The following is a 15,200-nucleotide window of genomic DNA, read 5'->3' as shown; positions in this document are numbered from 1 at the left end:
GGGTTAAATCTGGACCCACGTGTGGAGTCTGGGTAATTACCAACTCTCAAGAGGCCTGATTATTTCCTCTTAACGAGAAGAACACGCCAAGGTTGCCCACTCTCTCCTCTGCTCTTTGCCTTAGCAACTGAACCACTCTAAGTTGCTCTTAAAGGGATAGTTCATAGACAAAGCATGCGACCTCGCCCCAGGCGTCTTACTGGTTGTAAGTCACAAGATTTATATTGGCCACATGATGTCTGACGTTGTCACGGCAGTGCCCTAAACAAACATTAAAAGTCCATAGACTTGGCTGCCATATGACATAATTTCAAAAGCCATGCATTGGAGGGGATAGCACCCCTCAAAAAAAAGGTTTCATGGTGATATGTTAACAATAACCCTCATTTCTATGTACCATGTAAAATAGAATGGTGCTTGTCAGTAGAGGGTGTTGAACAGGAGGAATAGAACAGAGGCACTTCATCCTCCCAGGGAGGCTTCTCACTTGGCAGGTGAGCCAGTGGGGTATACCGTACAATAGCACCTATGATTATGAACCAGTGAACCACTGTCACAAACATTTGCAATCATTTCCGTTTAATGCGAGTGCACTTTGATGACACACGCAACTAGCAGAAGGGCCCTAGTAAATGTGGTTCTCGGAATATTTGTTTTCAGTGGTTGCAAATGGGTGGTGTAATAGTGCAGAAAAAGAAACATGAGCCAACAGACTTCTAAAAGTGGTGCATTAGCGCTCTGTTTGGACTTCCGTGTTGTTCTGAATAAAACATTGTCTGCAATGTGTGTGTGTGTGTGTGTGTGTGTGTGTGTGTGTGTGTGTGTGTGTGTGTGTGTGTCTTGCACGTGCGTGCGCGCGCACATTTTGGCATGTTCATCCCCCTTGTATCCACTGCACAATGATTAGACTATCCAGTTTTACCAGAGCCCTGTTAGCCAGCATTACATGCTTGATGCTTCCACCTCTCACGACGAGGACGTAGGGTTGGACTTTGAGAGGCATCATGTTTTTAGTCGGAGCTCGCAGTGGCTCACTGATAGCAGTTCATACCATATGAATAATGCTGTTGTCCTTCCCACATCTTACCCCGAGGCACCTGCATGTCATCACGGTATGGCCTCTTAGTCAGTGGGCCACCCCACCTGCCCCTTATTTATCTTTTATACCTTTTTATTTATTTATTTTGGCTATTATCCCTATTGTTGGTCTGTGGAGGGTTTAGCCTGGCCTGCACCCTCCAATTCACATGGAGCTAAATAGCTGTTTCTTTTTCTTTTTTTTATGTATCAAACTTTTTTCTCCTCCTTTCTCTCCTTTCTTTGTCCCGGCTATGCAGAGCTAGTTTCATGAAAATTAAGATGTATTAAGCAGTCAAGGGTCAAGTAAGCCAACATACGGAACGTAACTTACGGAGCCCAATGGAGTCATCATCCCTCATAGTGCTGTTGTTCACTGGCTGCGTAGTCCATCACTTGAAGATCTTGCCTTCTTTGAAGGGCTTTCCCACATGCTTGAACTCTCCCTCCCAGGAAAAGTACTCCCTCACCATGGTCTTGCACTCGTCACTGTCTGGGTCCAATTTGCGCCATTCGTATGACTCGTAATCCGTTTGCCATTCCTCAGACAGTGTGAAGGCTAGATCCTGGCCTCTGAAGACCCATATTCCAGAGATGGCACTGTCATTGTTGACACCAAACAGGAGAACACTGGCAAAGGCGTTCTTTCTGAGCTTCTCCAGACGCTGGAACATACCTGAGATGAGGTTACAGCTCATGAAGATCTGTTTGAGCTCCTCTGGGAAAAGGTACTCTGAGTACCAGATGGAGTAGCCCTCGCGGTCAAAGTGCTCCCAGAAGTGGGGGAGGGCTACTGTCAGAGTGTCCTCATTGGAGTATGACCTTTTGAACCCGTCCATAACAAATTCGCTCTTAGGCAGATCTGCGAAGGGCACTTTTGCCTCATGGGCCAGAACTTCTTCACACACTTCCATTCTCCAACAGCACGCGTAAACTTGTCAATGTAAGCTGGCGAGCGGTGGGTTATATAGATCACTGGTGACTTCATGTGACATCACTCTTCAACGTCACCCTCTGTACTAGGGCTGCACAAAAGAGGGTATATGCGCGTGACATCATTGTATCGTTATCTAGGTACCTACCTTAGTCCTCCTCCCAGCCAACACTCCTCACTGACAGGTGGTTACCCCCCCCCCCCCCCCCCCCCAGAGAGGACTTATAGGTAGGGCCTTAGTCCTACTGATCCTCCCAGCCAACACTCCTCACTGACAGGTGGTTACCCCCCCCCCCAGAGAGGACTTATAGGGCCTTAGTCCTACTGATCCTCCCAGCCAACACTCCACACTGACAGGTAGTTACCCCCCCCCCCCCCCCAGAGAGGACGTATAGGGCCTTAGTCCTACTGATCCTCCCAGCCAACACTCCACACTGACAGGTAGTTACCCCCCCCCCCCCCTCCCCAGAGAGGACGTATAGGGCCTTAGTCCTACGGATCCTCCCAGCCAACACTCCACACTGACAGGTAGTTACCCCCCCCCCCCCCAGAGAGGACGTATAGGGCCTTAGTCCTACTGACAGGTAGTTACCCGCCCCCCCCAGAGAGGACTTATAGGGCCTTAGTCCTACTGATCCTCCCAGCCAACACTCCACACTGACAGGTAGTTACCCCCCCCCCCCAGAGAGGACGTATAGGGCCTTAGTCCTACTGATCCTCCCAGCCAACACTCCACACTGACAGGTAGTTACCCCCCCCCCCCCCCCCCCCCCCAGAGAGGACGTATAGGGCCTTAGTCCTACTGATCCTCCCAGCCAACACTCCACACTGACAGGTGGTTACCCCCCCCCTCCCCCCCAGAGAGGACGTATAGGGCCTTAGTCCTACTGATCCTCCCAGCCAACACTCCACACTGACAGGTAGTTACCCCCTCTTTTGATTTACATCAAAAGGGCATGTGAGCTCAAACCCACAATTCAACAATTTGGTTTTAAGATGTTGATATTCATTTTGTATTCATCCTTAGGACCCCAAATCACACCTTGGAAAGCATGAGTGTCTATTTCAAACAGTTTTTTTTGACTGGGCGGTCATATTTTGACAGCAGGAATTGCCTGTCATAATTTGACCCCCCAGTATTAGGATGTATTAGGATGTTGATATTCATTCATCAGCCATCACTCCCCACTGACAGGTAGTTTATTTCTGATTACTAATGTTTTATAGTTTGTGTGTATATTTCATGTCGGAAAGTGTTGTTTCTATTTAATTTCCAGGTTTATAACCTAACTAGCCTGGCCTAGCCAGCGTGCTTTCTGGTCTAGAGGGGCAGGTCGCAGCGGAGACTTACGCTGGAGAATATTGGTTCACCGATCTGACCCCTCTGCACTGTTCACTCCCACTCCTATACTCTCCTAGACCAGGAAATGTGTCACGTTTCACCCAGGCTTTCGTTTTTTGAGCCGAACGCAAACGAAAATAAAAGCCACTTTCTCACCTGTTGGTACTATAGGCAGGCGGGCGGCCGGACAGAGGAACACACATTGAAACATTGGCCAAATTGTGAAACATTACCTGAGAAAGAGGAAAACTAAAACTCGAACTCGAAACATGAGGCGTTGTGGAGGCTGTGGAATCAAGTCAAACGAAATGCAATACATCAACTCTTACAATTCCAATTGCTTGACACGGTGGGGGGGGGGGGTACCCAGGTCAAACATGTGTGTTTTTTAGAGTGCTTGAGAGCAACTGGAATAAGCAAATCATTTTCATGACCTTGAACCTCCCAGGAACAACAATCAATAGTCAAGCTCCTTGCAACCATGTAGCCTATTATTACGCCATCTGGCATCTGATTTCATTTGAATTAATAGCCACACATAGATGGAATATCACAGGCAGCATTCAATTATTATTTTTAATACATCTTCATTGCAATGATGAAAAAATGCACCTTGACCTTTGACCAAACTTAATAATCTCTTCAGGGCAGCCAAATGAATATTCCCACCAAGTGTCATGAAAATTGGTTCTCAATTGTGAATTAGATTTTTTTGGCTGTTTGATCTTTCTGACCCAAAAAATCAATCATCTCTTCGAGGAAACCAGCTTATTATTCCCATCACATCTGTTCTCAATTTTGACCCTGTCCTTGATTGTGACCTTATGCAGAACAAAGCAACAGTGACTTGTTTTACAACAATGGGATCCTATGACTCGCATGGCAGGGCCTCTAGCTATAGCATTTGTGTTGCCTGAAGAAACAGAATCTAATGCCAACTGGCAAATCCTTATATCTCTACTATTCATTCTTGGCTCTTCTGATTAAAATACGATGGTATTCTGTCCTATGCTGTCAGCTGTCCTTATTCACCTACTGTGAAATGCCTTGTGGTTAAATAATAATTTGGCATGGTCAGCATGCATGTACAGAGAGAAAGAGGGTGTGAGTATTTTCCGTCCTCCAACAACAGCATCAGTGCTTAATTTCATCCGGAGCTAGGGGGAGCTCAGCTCCAGAACCTCTCTAGAGGGCGTACCGCCACCCCAAATACACACCAGTAAGACGTGCAAACGCGGGAAGTGAACGCAGCTCGTACATATTTGTTTTTTTTTAAAGATTTATTTTTAAGTTATTATTGCGAACACAATGAGCACTTACTATGAGACCTAGCAGATCATGTCTGTCTGTGTGTGTGTGTGTGTGTGTGTGTGTGTGTGTGTGTGTGTGTCCCACCTTTGCGTTCGCAATTACAATATACAATATGTCTCTTATTATTTTAGTTTCATTTTCAAGTCAACTATGCTTCTTCCTAATCATAGATTCCAAATTAAAACATGGGTTGAATGATCACATTGTACAAACAAAAACACATTTTTATTTTGAAATGCACGCCCACTTTGAGAGGAAATGATAACTATGGGTCCGCTTGACACGTCATCAAGCCTGTGCTGATGGTGCATAACTAAAGCTCTCAACTTTTGTATCTGTTGTCGTTCGTTGCATATGGAATATGGAACATATATACTTTTATGGAGCAATAGTTTAACTGCTACTTTAGCCTTTTAGCCTTGGGGACAACATGCGTTTTGTTTTAAAAACAAATGGTGAGTTATCTGAGTTTATAGTTATGATTCTTATGAACAGAACTGACTGGTTATCTTTGTGAATTCGTGCAAAGACACCCAGCTTTACAGCATGGCTCAGAATCGAATATCTGATTGCTTTGGTGGGCCCAAAATAAAACTAGTCTATATGCCTACTCTATTGTGTATATGCTGTATTGTGCTGACGAGCGGGTGGTTCACTGCCCGTTGGTTGTGTTAAGAAATCACACCCGTGTCAACTGTGAAGTGAGTGGTGCAACTCCGTGTGGGCATCCCTTTGGAGTCCCCGGATGTTCCAGACCCACAGGAACGCGGCCAGGATGCTGGCCCGGTTCCGGCGAGCCGCCCCAAGTCCAGACCCCCAACATCCAGACCCCCAGGAACACGCCCAGGGGGGCGACCCCTGGGCGGCCGATTCTGGCGAGCCACCCCGCGTCCGAAACCTGTGAGAAATTACAGTTACGGTGTGGGGGTCCCTGTACTGTACTGTACTGTACTGTACTGTACTGTACTGTCACACCAGAAATCATCATATATACATGTGTGTGTTAGGCTGCGCAACAATGACAATTTCCGTGCTCAGACAGACCCAGCCAGCGACAGACGCAGCCAGCTAGGGACAGACACACATAGCTACTTAGCTAGCTACTTTTGCACCACTCAAAAAAGGTCAAATAGATAATACGCGAGCTCCAGCACCTAATAATTTACAAATTAAGCACTGAACAACATAAGTGCTGCATCTGGGAATTAATTGACTTAATCCAGAACAGATGCCTCTCAAATATCCTATTTTATTAAATTTAAGTGTAGCCAAGTGTAAGATGGCCATCTCTCTCTCTTCTCTCTCTGTAACTGGGAAGATAAAACTTAAAACGTTCACTGCAGCAGCAGCACCTGACCTTTCAGCAAGAGTCTCCTGCAGCTCTCCACTCTTTGCCCATCCATCTTTCTCACTCCTCCATCGTTGTATTCCTCACAAGAGAGGATGAGGGATGGTGTGAGCCTCTGCACACCATCCCTCCTCCTCTCTTCTCCCTGATTTGATTTTGTTAAAAGAATACAATCAGAATCAAAATATCTATCTATACATGCACCCCATCTCTGTATGTACATATACTGTACTTCTGTAATCCACGTAACTCGAGAACCGTTCGCCCCATCAACTTCAAATTTGACACATCACCACATGGAGTGTAGTGCGCAGCCTTGAGTCGGTCGGACCCACGGTTGTCCAGAACCACCACAAAAGGCCTCTGCCCAGGCTCTGGACAGGGCCCCTGCCCAGGCTCCATATATGGAGCTGGCCTGTTCTGACATCACAATAATAATGTTCTGACATCTGCATAGACACCATATTTGGGCATGCCTAACAAAGAACTCCATGTATGGGCATAAAGGGACATAAAGGGGACACAGACATACAGTAATAACTGGGCATTATTTTCCAACTTTCATCGTTCCAAGTAGGCCAGTGCCCAACGGGCACCGCTCTGGTAACTTAAACCCAGGATAACACATTAATGTATAATGTTGTCCTCTATCCTCATACACACTCACTCTCCTCACTATCCTAACTTTTTAGCCTGGCTGTTACACAATACTGATATATCCTCCATTCCTCTCTGTGTGCTTTTTCCCTACTCCTTCCATCTGATGGTCTTTCCCTTCCCCCTTTCCCTTCTTAGCATTCAGGATCAGCTACAGCTGTGTGTGTGTGTGTGTGTGTGTGTGTGTGTGCGCACGCATGCACATATACACAAAGTCACGTACATAAACTGTATCTTAAATCATAAAGGTCTACCGTCAAAGTGAAAAAAAGATGGCACTCCGAAATAAAGAATGCAAGACTGGTTCAGATACTGTACATTCATTTATTGGGAGCGTTCCCTATAAATGACTGTGTTTCTTACACACAACCACAGTCTTTCTCTACGCAAGGAGAGAGAAGGTCTGTAAAACATCTAAGCCGGGGGATAAATATATGAATCAGCAGTCGCTGGGTTGTGTTGATAATACAGTACATACTTAACCCTCCTATTCCATCTCGCTCTCCCTGCCTCCGTCTCTCCACCTTAGTTCTCCTACCATTTGTTTCTCCACAATCTCGGTTTCACTTTCTCCTACTTCCTCTCTTTTTTCTTGTTATCTTTCTTCTCTCTATCATTGTTGACAGGCCATACGTATTATTCATGTATGTACTGGATGTATCCTTAATAGATGTACTGCATATGCATTCATATTGACTGTACATTTATACTTACTAGAGGTTGGTGCTGCTACGCGCCCCTCACACCTACGTTGCACCGCCGATCAGACCCATATATCTAACTCATACTTAGGGGGCCCGGTCTGTCTTTGATTCTGTTCCATTCTAAACGAGGCGGACAGCCACAGCCAGTGGAGTGAAGCCAAAACAGGTTAAAAGGTGAGCTGCAGCATTTTAAACCAACTGTAGGCGGTGGGTGGATGGATGGTTTGGAGAGACGTAAGTAAACAGAATTGCGGTAGTCAGTACGTGAATAGATGAAACTTTAAATAAAAGTCGAGGCAGGAAAGAAAGGGTTTTCAAAGAAACTATACTGCTTATTTCTCAAAAGGTGAGGACTGCAGACTTGCCAAGAAAATAATTCCAATGCACTCAGTCATCAATCATTTGAGTGACCCTGAATGGGTCACTCAAATGATTTAATTTTGTCTCTGTCAGGTGGAAACCTCATATGTCCAACGCTGTTACTTCTCAGGAAGCTACTGTACTTTTGCTGCTTTTGTTTGATGTAGTATGATCAAGTATAGGTCATTAATTGATGAAAAAACACAAAATAATGGAATATGGAGATAAGAGGTTTCTGCCCAACAGCAAAGATTTGTGAGTGATTAATGCAGTTCATAAATCTGTGCGAAAGATATCAGCCATATTAACATGGCAGCCATGTTTCTTCTTACGTCATACCCAGCGGTAGTTCTCCAGGTAGCTTTATTTTCTGACTTTCATAGGTAGCAATCTGAGCGGACAGTTTAAACCAATTGTTTCCATGTTTCCAGTGACAAGAAATAAATAAAAATAAAATCTGATCCTGTATGCTCAGATCCTCTGAGCATACAGTAGAAGAGGGGCCTCTCCAATGACTTCTTCTGTAGCACAGTGGCATTACAAATATGAGTCATCCTTCATTTCACACCGTCATCACATTTACCAACCTTATGTTTTTAGATATTCAGTATACTGTGCTGTATTTCAAGGATGTTGTCTTCCTGTGTCTCCTGAGTCGCAGGAATAAAGAGAATAAAACCGCCGCTTTTTTATTTTCCCCTGCTTTTTGCTCACTTCAACTTGTGGTACATTCTATATTCAGTGAGATCAGCAAAGATCTCCACTGTTTTAACTTTTTTTCCCCCCGCGTTTTAAACCCACGATTTCGAGGTCAAAATGGATTCCACAGTGTTTGGGGGAGGCTTCGTCGGAGATAGTATGCAGAATCCTCACTTTGAGAATTCTTCCAGACATTTGTGAACAATATAAAGAGGCTGCCCAGGTAGTTTTCATTTAACTCCCCCCCCCCATCCCCCATGACGGGGTTAAAGAGGGTCCATAGCACAATTAGTTAACATAGCATCAAAATTGGTTCAGACACTTTAACCCTATTTTCCAAAAATCTTGACATGAAACATATGGAGAACCACTGCTGTTAAGCTCTGCAGTTCAATTGGGAACATTATGCAGTGCACGCACACACAAATGCACCCACCCACACAGAGCTGGAGATGGATCTTTCCCGGTGTGTTACTGTTATCAGTGCTGGTGGTTTGGTGGTGATGGGTGAAGTGCCAGAAGCTTGCCAGGGGCCAGGTGACCGCCAGGTCCCATTAACCCAAACCCAGCAGCGATGATTAGACACACTGAGGGTCTCTGCCATTTCTATCACCCACTCCGTCTCTCGCCTGCGTCAGCTCTGTCCAGCCTCTCCCTCGCCCCTGACACCTCTCTGTCCAGTTTCTCCCTCGCCCCTGACACCTCTCTTTCATTGCATTTTCACTGCGATATTGAACAGGAATCCTTGAGGCTTAACTAAACCGGCAGGCTCTGTTATCTGTATAGCACTGACCTGTGTTCTCCGAGGGGGTCGTAGCAACGTGTGAACGGATGACCTCTTGCCCTTTCTTCTTTCCCGGATATCTCTGCGTGTTCTGTGACTGATTGTTACATACACATTCTGTGTCAAAATGTCAAAGATACATTTGTTAGCAGTGTTTATAAATATTTTACAAAGTATTTCCTCTCTCTCCATATCTCTCTCTCTCTCTCTCACTCTCTCTCTCTCTCTCTCTCTCTCTAAGCCTATATGGCTTCTCCCTAGCCCTTTTTCGGATATCGGACAGGACATGAGCAACGGACACTCAAAAGGAGTAGAAAAAACGAATGGAAACTGTGTATGCTATGTATGAACTGTATGTCGTCCATTCCTAAAATAAAACTGAACTGAACTGAACTGAACTGAACTGAACTCTCTCTCTCCCTCTCCCTCCCTCTCTCTCTCTCTCTCTCTCTCTCTCTAGGTCTGTCTGAGTCCCATAGGCTATAGTACAAGCTGTCTACCGCTGTGACTACCACCTGGAACTGCATGGGGTAATTGAGGTAAGGCACAGAGAAAGGCACCTGGTTCATCAACGGTCGGGTGGATCAATCGTATAGTGGACATACATATTCTTTGGCTATACTTAAAAGGAACAACAGAAAATTGCTGGCACTCATGGGTGAATTATTTATTTATTTACTCGGTGGCCTTATTAGTTCCTGGATAGTATAGTTATTTGGAATTTGACATCAACCGAGTCCTGTGCAATACTACAATTGTGTTTCATGTTGGAAGATTGTAACAGCATGCGCTTGTACGTGTCGTGTATTTTCACACAACTAACTAAACTAGCCCATTTTGGGGCGGGAACCCCTTTTGGTGTTTTAAACATTATGTTATAATTTAGCTATTGAAAAATAGCAGATCTACAAGCTCATAGCGTGCCACCGAGTGGCGCGCTACGAGCTTGTAGGTCTGCTATTTTTGAAAAATCGAAGAAAGACTTGACATAGAAACATATCTAGAGAGTAGAGTAGTGAAAACCTTGTCAAAGCATCAGACGATCGGATGAATTAACGCAGGCAGAGAGATTTCCTTGGAGTGTGATGGACCATTTATTCAATCAGAGACAGAGTCCAGAATGCTTCCCCGTAGGGCCAGACCACCTCGACCACCAGACCACCTCGATGGCCATGGTCCGCTAAGACTACCTTAACATTGCAGTCACGACACAAAATATACTTTCACATCCATCAGTTGAATTCTGGGTGGAGTTACAGACTTTACATACAGATCAACATATGGCATTTGGTAAACAAGTGGGCTCTCAGAAATATCCAGAAGGTTCCTTGAGACAATAGAATGCTACATTTCTCTCACACCTCACAGAGCCTCAAAGGGTTTAGAACAATGGTATTCTCTACAGGGTACTCGGCTGAGAACCTCTAGTGAAGGAAGACCCTCAGACCATCCCTTTGCTAGACAATGTTAGCCTGGCTAATAAGCCAGACTCAGGCAAAAACGGCTGATTCGGTCTGGCTTATTAGCCAGGCTAAGACAATATGTCTCCACACAAACCAAATAAGCACAGAAATGTAGTTGACCATTTTACATAGACATAGCATAATTATGAATATTATGGATTATGGACACCACATACGAAAATAACATGGACCAAATATGTATTATTAATATTTTTTGAATGGTCTGCATTTCAAACACGCAGCTCATGTGGGCACATTTCACAACCAGGCACGTGCTCAGATTTGACAAATTTCACCCACCGGGAGGCCATTCTGCCATGGGCTATTTTTGCCACACTTTTCACTGACCGCCCCTGACATTGTGCTCCTTGCTCTCTATGTTGGAATGACCCTGCTGACAGCAGAATATGGATCCACATAAATGACATAGAAAGCTACACGCAGAGGATAGGAACGTGCATGTGGTGTGAAAATAGCATGAGGCAAACATGTATTGGCTGGTTTGTCTTATACTGCTCTTATACTTCAGAAGCAAGAGGAGGTAAAATAATAACAGCGTGGCTCCCATGTTGATCTCAGCCTTTATGTCATGGCCAGTCTTTGATGTCAGTCATGTATGACGTATGCCTCCGTATTAGCCCATTTCAGCTCGATACAACTGCCATTCCCTACCATTATGAAATGAAAGTTAACTAGAAGAAGTGCCCCTCATGGATTGATATTTGGATAACATCTGAAGGACTACTCTGAAGGATAAAAATGTATTGCACATAAGTGGGCCTCCTGGTGGTGCTCGAAAAGGCAGAATTGAAAAATGCCCATGATGCCCATTCATATTTGATACAGCCAGTTTCTGGAGAAAATGAAATGAAAGCAATGATGCTAATATACGTCACGCCCAGCTGTTAATACATTGCGTTCCTGAGATTCCTCGTTGACGTAAGCTCAGCTGGCAGTGACTCGACTCGCAGTAACACGAAACATAAAATATCAATACAAAAAAATTGTATAACTTAATTAACATGTTAGTTTCTGTTGTGCAACGGCCAGCTGCAGCAACCCCGCCTACCAGGAAATGTATAGTCTCAGGGTTGTTTGACTCGTTTCTAGCGCTTATTGTGTTACTCTTTGGGTATATTTGTACATTTCCACCTTCATATCCATATGAGTGAAAAGGCTGGGATGACAGTGACGTCAGGACTTCGGTGCTCTATAGAGAGACTGTACCAATTTGTGTGATGTTTCGACAAAATCTGTAGTTGTACTGTCAAAAAGTGGCCTCCTGGTGGCGCTATAACAGGCCAATGTGAATATTTTGGGGCAGAGGTTCACCTCTGGCATCCAGGAAGTGTGTGTGTGGCGTGTGCACAGAGTGTGGCTGCGATCAAGTCAACGGTACCAGAGATTAGCTGTCCACAGACACACACAGGCAGACAGACGGACGGAGTGCAAAACATACTCCCCCCATGCCTTCGGCCCGGTGTAGACAATTACGGTATTTCAAAAGAAAGGAGGTGAAGGTACTTCCTGGAGTGGATCAGATCGATTGTTTGCAACATCACAGAGGCCATGCCTTTTGCCAGGTTCCCATTTTAAATTAGAGTGTGTGTTAAAGGTGAATGCAAAATAAACTCTTCTAGATTAGTCAGCTCACCTCCTATATAGAGTCACGTTGTCAAAAGCCCACTACAACACAATTCCTGTAACGCAACCTGGACATGGCGCACGGCGCACGCATGCGCACACACACCTGTCTGTAGCTCCTCCGATACACACAGCTGTCGGAGCTGCAGCGTGCAGGCCTCAGCGCAGCGCGGCGAGCGGCCAGATGGCTGATTGGAGGATGCAGGGGAGGCTTTACAGCTGATGAGCGTGCACGTCGCTGATAATGAGCCTCCTCGGCCTACAGGTAGTCTCATTAATATTCATGGCCACGGGGAGCCACGGGACCCACAGGTCATCTCGGGCCGTGCTTCGCCTCTGCTGCCAGCCATTAGACCGGAACGCTCCCGACGGTGGCCGCCGTGCGCGCACGCTCGTGTGTGTGTGTGGGAACACATGGGGCTGCAGTGCTGGAGATTATCCCTGTAACATGTGTCTGTTCTTTGACTCGGTCACAGTGGTAGAGAGAGGGGGGGATGTGCTTGTATGTGTTCTGCTCCAGTCCTCTTTTCCTCTCTCTCCTATTTGTCATTCTCTCTCCCTCTCTCTCTCACTCCCTCTCTCTCTCTCTCTCTCTCTCTCATTTGATGATTTTCTAAGCGTGACCTCATTGTTCACTTCATTAAACCAAAGGCAATAAATTCAGCATGTTCACACGGGCACACACACACGGGCACACACACACACACACACACACACACACGAGAGAGGGGGAATGTGTCTTAGGGTTGTAAATCTGACACCAACTGGTGAGCTGTCACCAGCTACACCTGATTAATATGGAGGTGTGTGTGTGTGTGTGTGTGTGTGTGTGTGTGTGTGTGTGTGTGTGTGTGTGTGTGTGTGTGTGTGTGTGTGTGTGTGTGTGTGTGTGTGTGTGTGTGGGGATCCTACTGGATGGGGGGGGGGTAGAGAAATGTAGATAAATAAGTGATTGGGATAGTGTTTCCTCCCCTGCAGAGAGAGAGAGAGGATGTTTTTGGGGAGACATAGAATGATAGAGAGAAACTGAGTCAAATAGAGCAGACAGAAAGAGTAATAAAGAAGAGAGAGAGACTGTGTGTATTAAAGCAGGCAGACGATACTACTTAGAAGATCCATCTCATTCAAAATGGTTGCATTCTTTATTAGAGCACACGCACGCGCACACACACACACACACACACACACACACACACACACACACACATTTATAGGAGAACAGAGAAGCTGAACTTCTTATGTCAGGGAAGGTTGTACCACTACACACTGGCCATCCAGAGCCCTCCAAAGTTATTGACTTATTTTAGTGCAGTCCCTCTTGTTGCAGTTAGAGGTGGGTAGTCAGGGAGAATGTTTTAAGTGATAACCATAGTTTTCAGGTCCATAACAGTGAGTGTGAGTTCCTGCTCCTGTCCACTAATAGCCTTGCCTGCCTGGAGTGTCCTCTTGCAACAGCCCCACCTGGATGTCAAACTACTTGCTGTTGCCTTCTGCGGTAACCACCAGGCCTCTTGATGTTTGATTGATTGAGAACTGTATTGAAAATGAACGCATGGACATAGTATAGGTTGTGAGGGACACCATACATCTTGAAGATCTTCATCGTGTCTTTCTTGCTCTATGTATCAAGTCAAATGCCTTTTCAGGCTTTTTGAAATCAATAAAACACTGCCAGGGGTATATTGTCCTGGAGGATGGGATGCACTGCCATCCACACAACCTTTATGGCACTGTGAATGAGGGCAGTGCCAGTATACCAGGTGGTGATGGTCGCTTATCAGGATACTCTCCTACTAATAGCCTGTACTTCTGTTATATTGGTCAAAATTTTGATTAAATATTTTTATTTTTGATATTTTGGGGATATTTGGATATCTTATTACTCACCTCAACATGTCAAGTTGAAATCTCAGACAAATAGTATATTCTGTATGGCTTTTTGACAATAATTGGCTGACATCTTGAATTGAATTAAACATATTGCCGCAACTATAGGATTTCTTAGAATGTTCTGGTGACTTCATAGAAATGGTCTGTGAAGAAAAGCTTCTACCATCATTTTATATGGCTCTTTGATGGTAATTGGCGTCCATTTTGGATTCATGCCAATTAAACATTTGCGCAACTAGGATTTCTTAGGACTTATAGGATGTTGTCCTGGACACCCGCATAGACAGGATGTATGGGGGTGAGAAGAATTCTATAACAATCACTTTGATGTGAAACGCTAGTTCTCCTGGACTATTAGTGCGATGAGGAATGCGATGAGGCTCACGCTGAATTTCTTCAGCTGTCTGTGCAGACATTGTTGGTCCCTTTTCATGTGTGGCCCATGTGAGGACCTTAGAGATGGCGAGACGTCTATTTCATAAATATGTGCAATTTTAACATCTCCACTGTTTTTTGTTTTCTGGACTGAACTTTACAACTGATATACTGTCCCAATTATATAAAAGGTTCCATTGACCTGATAACCAACCAAAACACAGATACTAGTAAAAATGTATTAGACTGATGAGCAGACTGTGCAAGGCCAATAAAGAACTCTCAGGCCCCGTACGTACACACTATTGAAACGAAATCGCTCTCTCTGTTCCGGGGGAAGAGGGGGGGGCAGAGCAGCTTGCAATTTATTTTCACTGGGTTCCACAGAGCAGCTCTGCTCCATGGCTGTGTTCTGCCTTCCTCCCCCCCCATGGAGCAGAGCTGCTCTGTGAAACCCAGTGACTCCCTTTGAAAATGAATTGCGAGCTGCTCTGCCCCCCCGCCCCCCCTCTCCTCCCGGAACAGAGAGAGCGATTTCGTTTCAATAGTGTGAAGCAGCGAAAGCAAGCCAAGCTGGCTCTGGCTGAGACGACGAGACAAGACTTGGGGTGA

At 45.2% G+C, this 15,200-nt stretch overlaps 1 protein-coding gene across 1 annotated transcript; it reads right to left on the bottom strand.

Moving 5' to 3' along the window:
* Positions 1-1,469: 1,469 nt before the first annotated feature.
* On the bottom strand, positions 1,470-1,991 carry LOC308331688 (elongation factor 1-gamma-like; the record flags this gene model as incomplete). Its single annotated transcript, XM_080787179.1, has 1 exon — positions 1,470-1,991. One exon carries the CDS (start codon positions 1,989-1,991, stop codon positions 1,470-1,472), a length of 522 nt encoding a protein of 173 aa, XP_080643305.1.
* Between the last annotated feature and the right edge of the window lie 13,209 nt (positions 1,992-15,200).

Source organism: Protomyctophum bolini, assembly GCF_963924005.1.
Source record: "Protomyctophum bolini genome assembly, chromosome: 17".
NCBI lineage: Eukaryota > Metazoa > Chordata > Actinopteri > Myctophiformes > Myctophidae > Protomyctophum > Protomyctophum bolini.
This window is presented reverse-complemented; position numbering and strand designations above follow the sequence as displayed.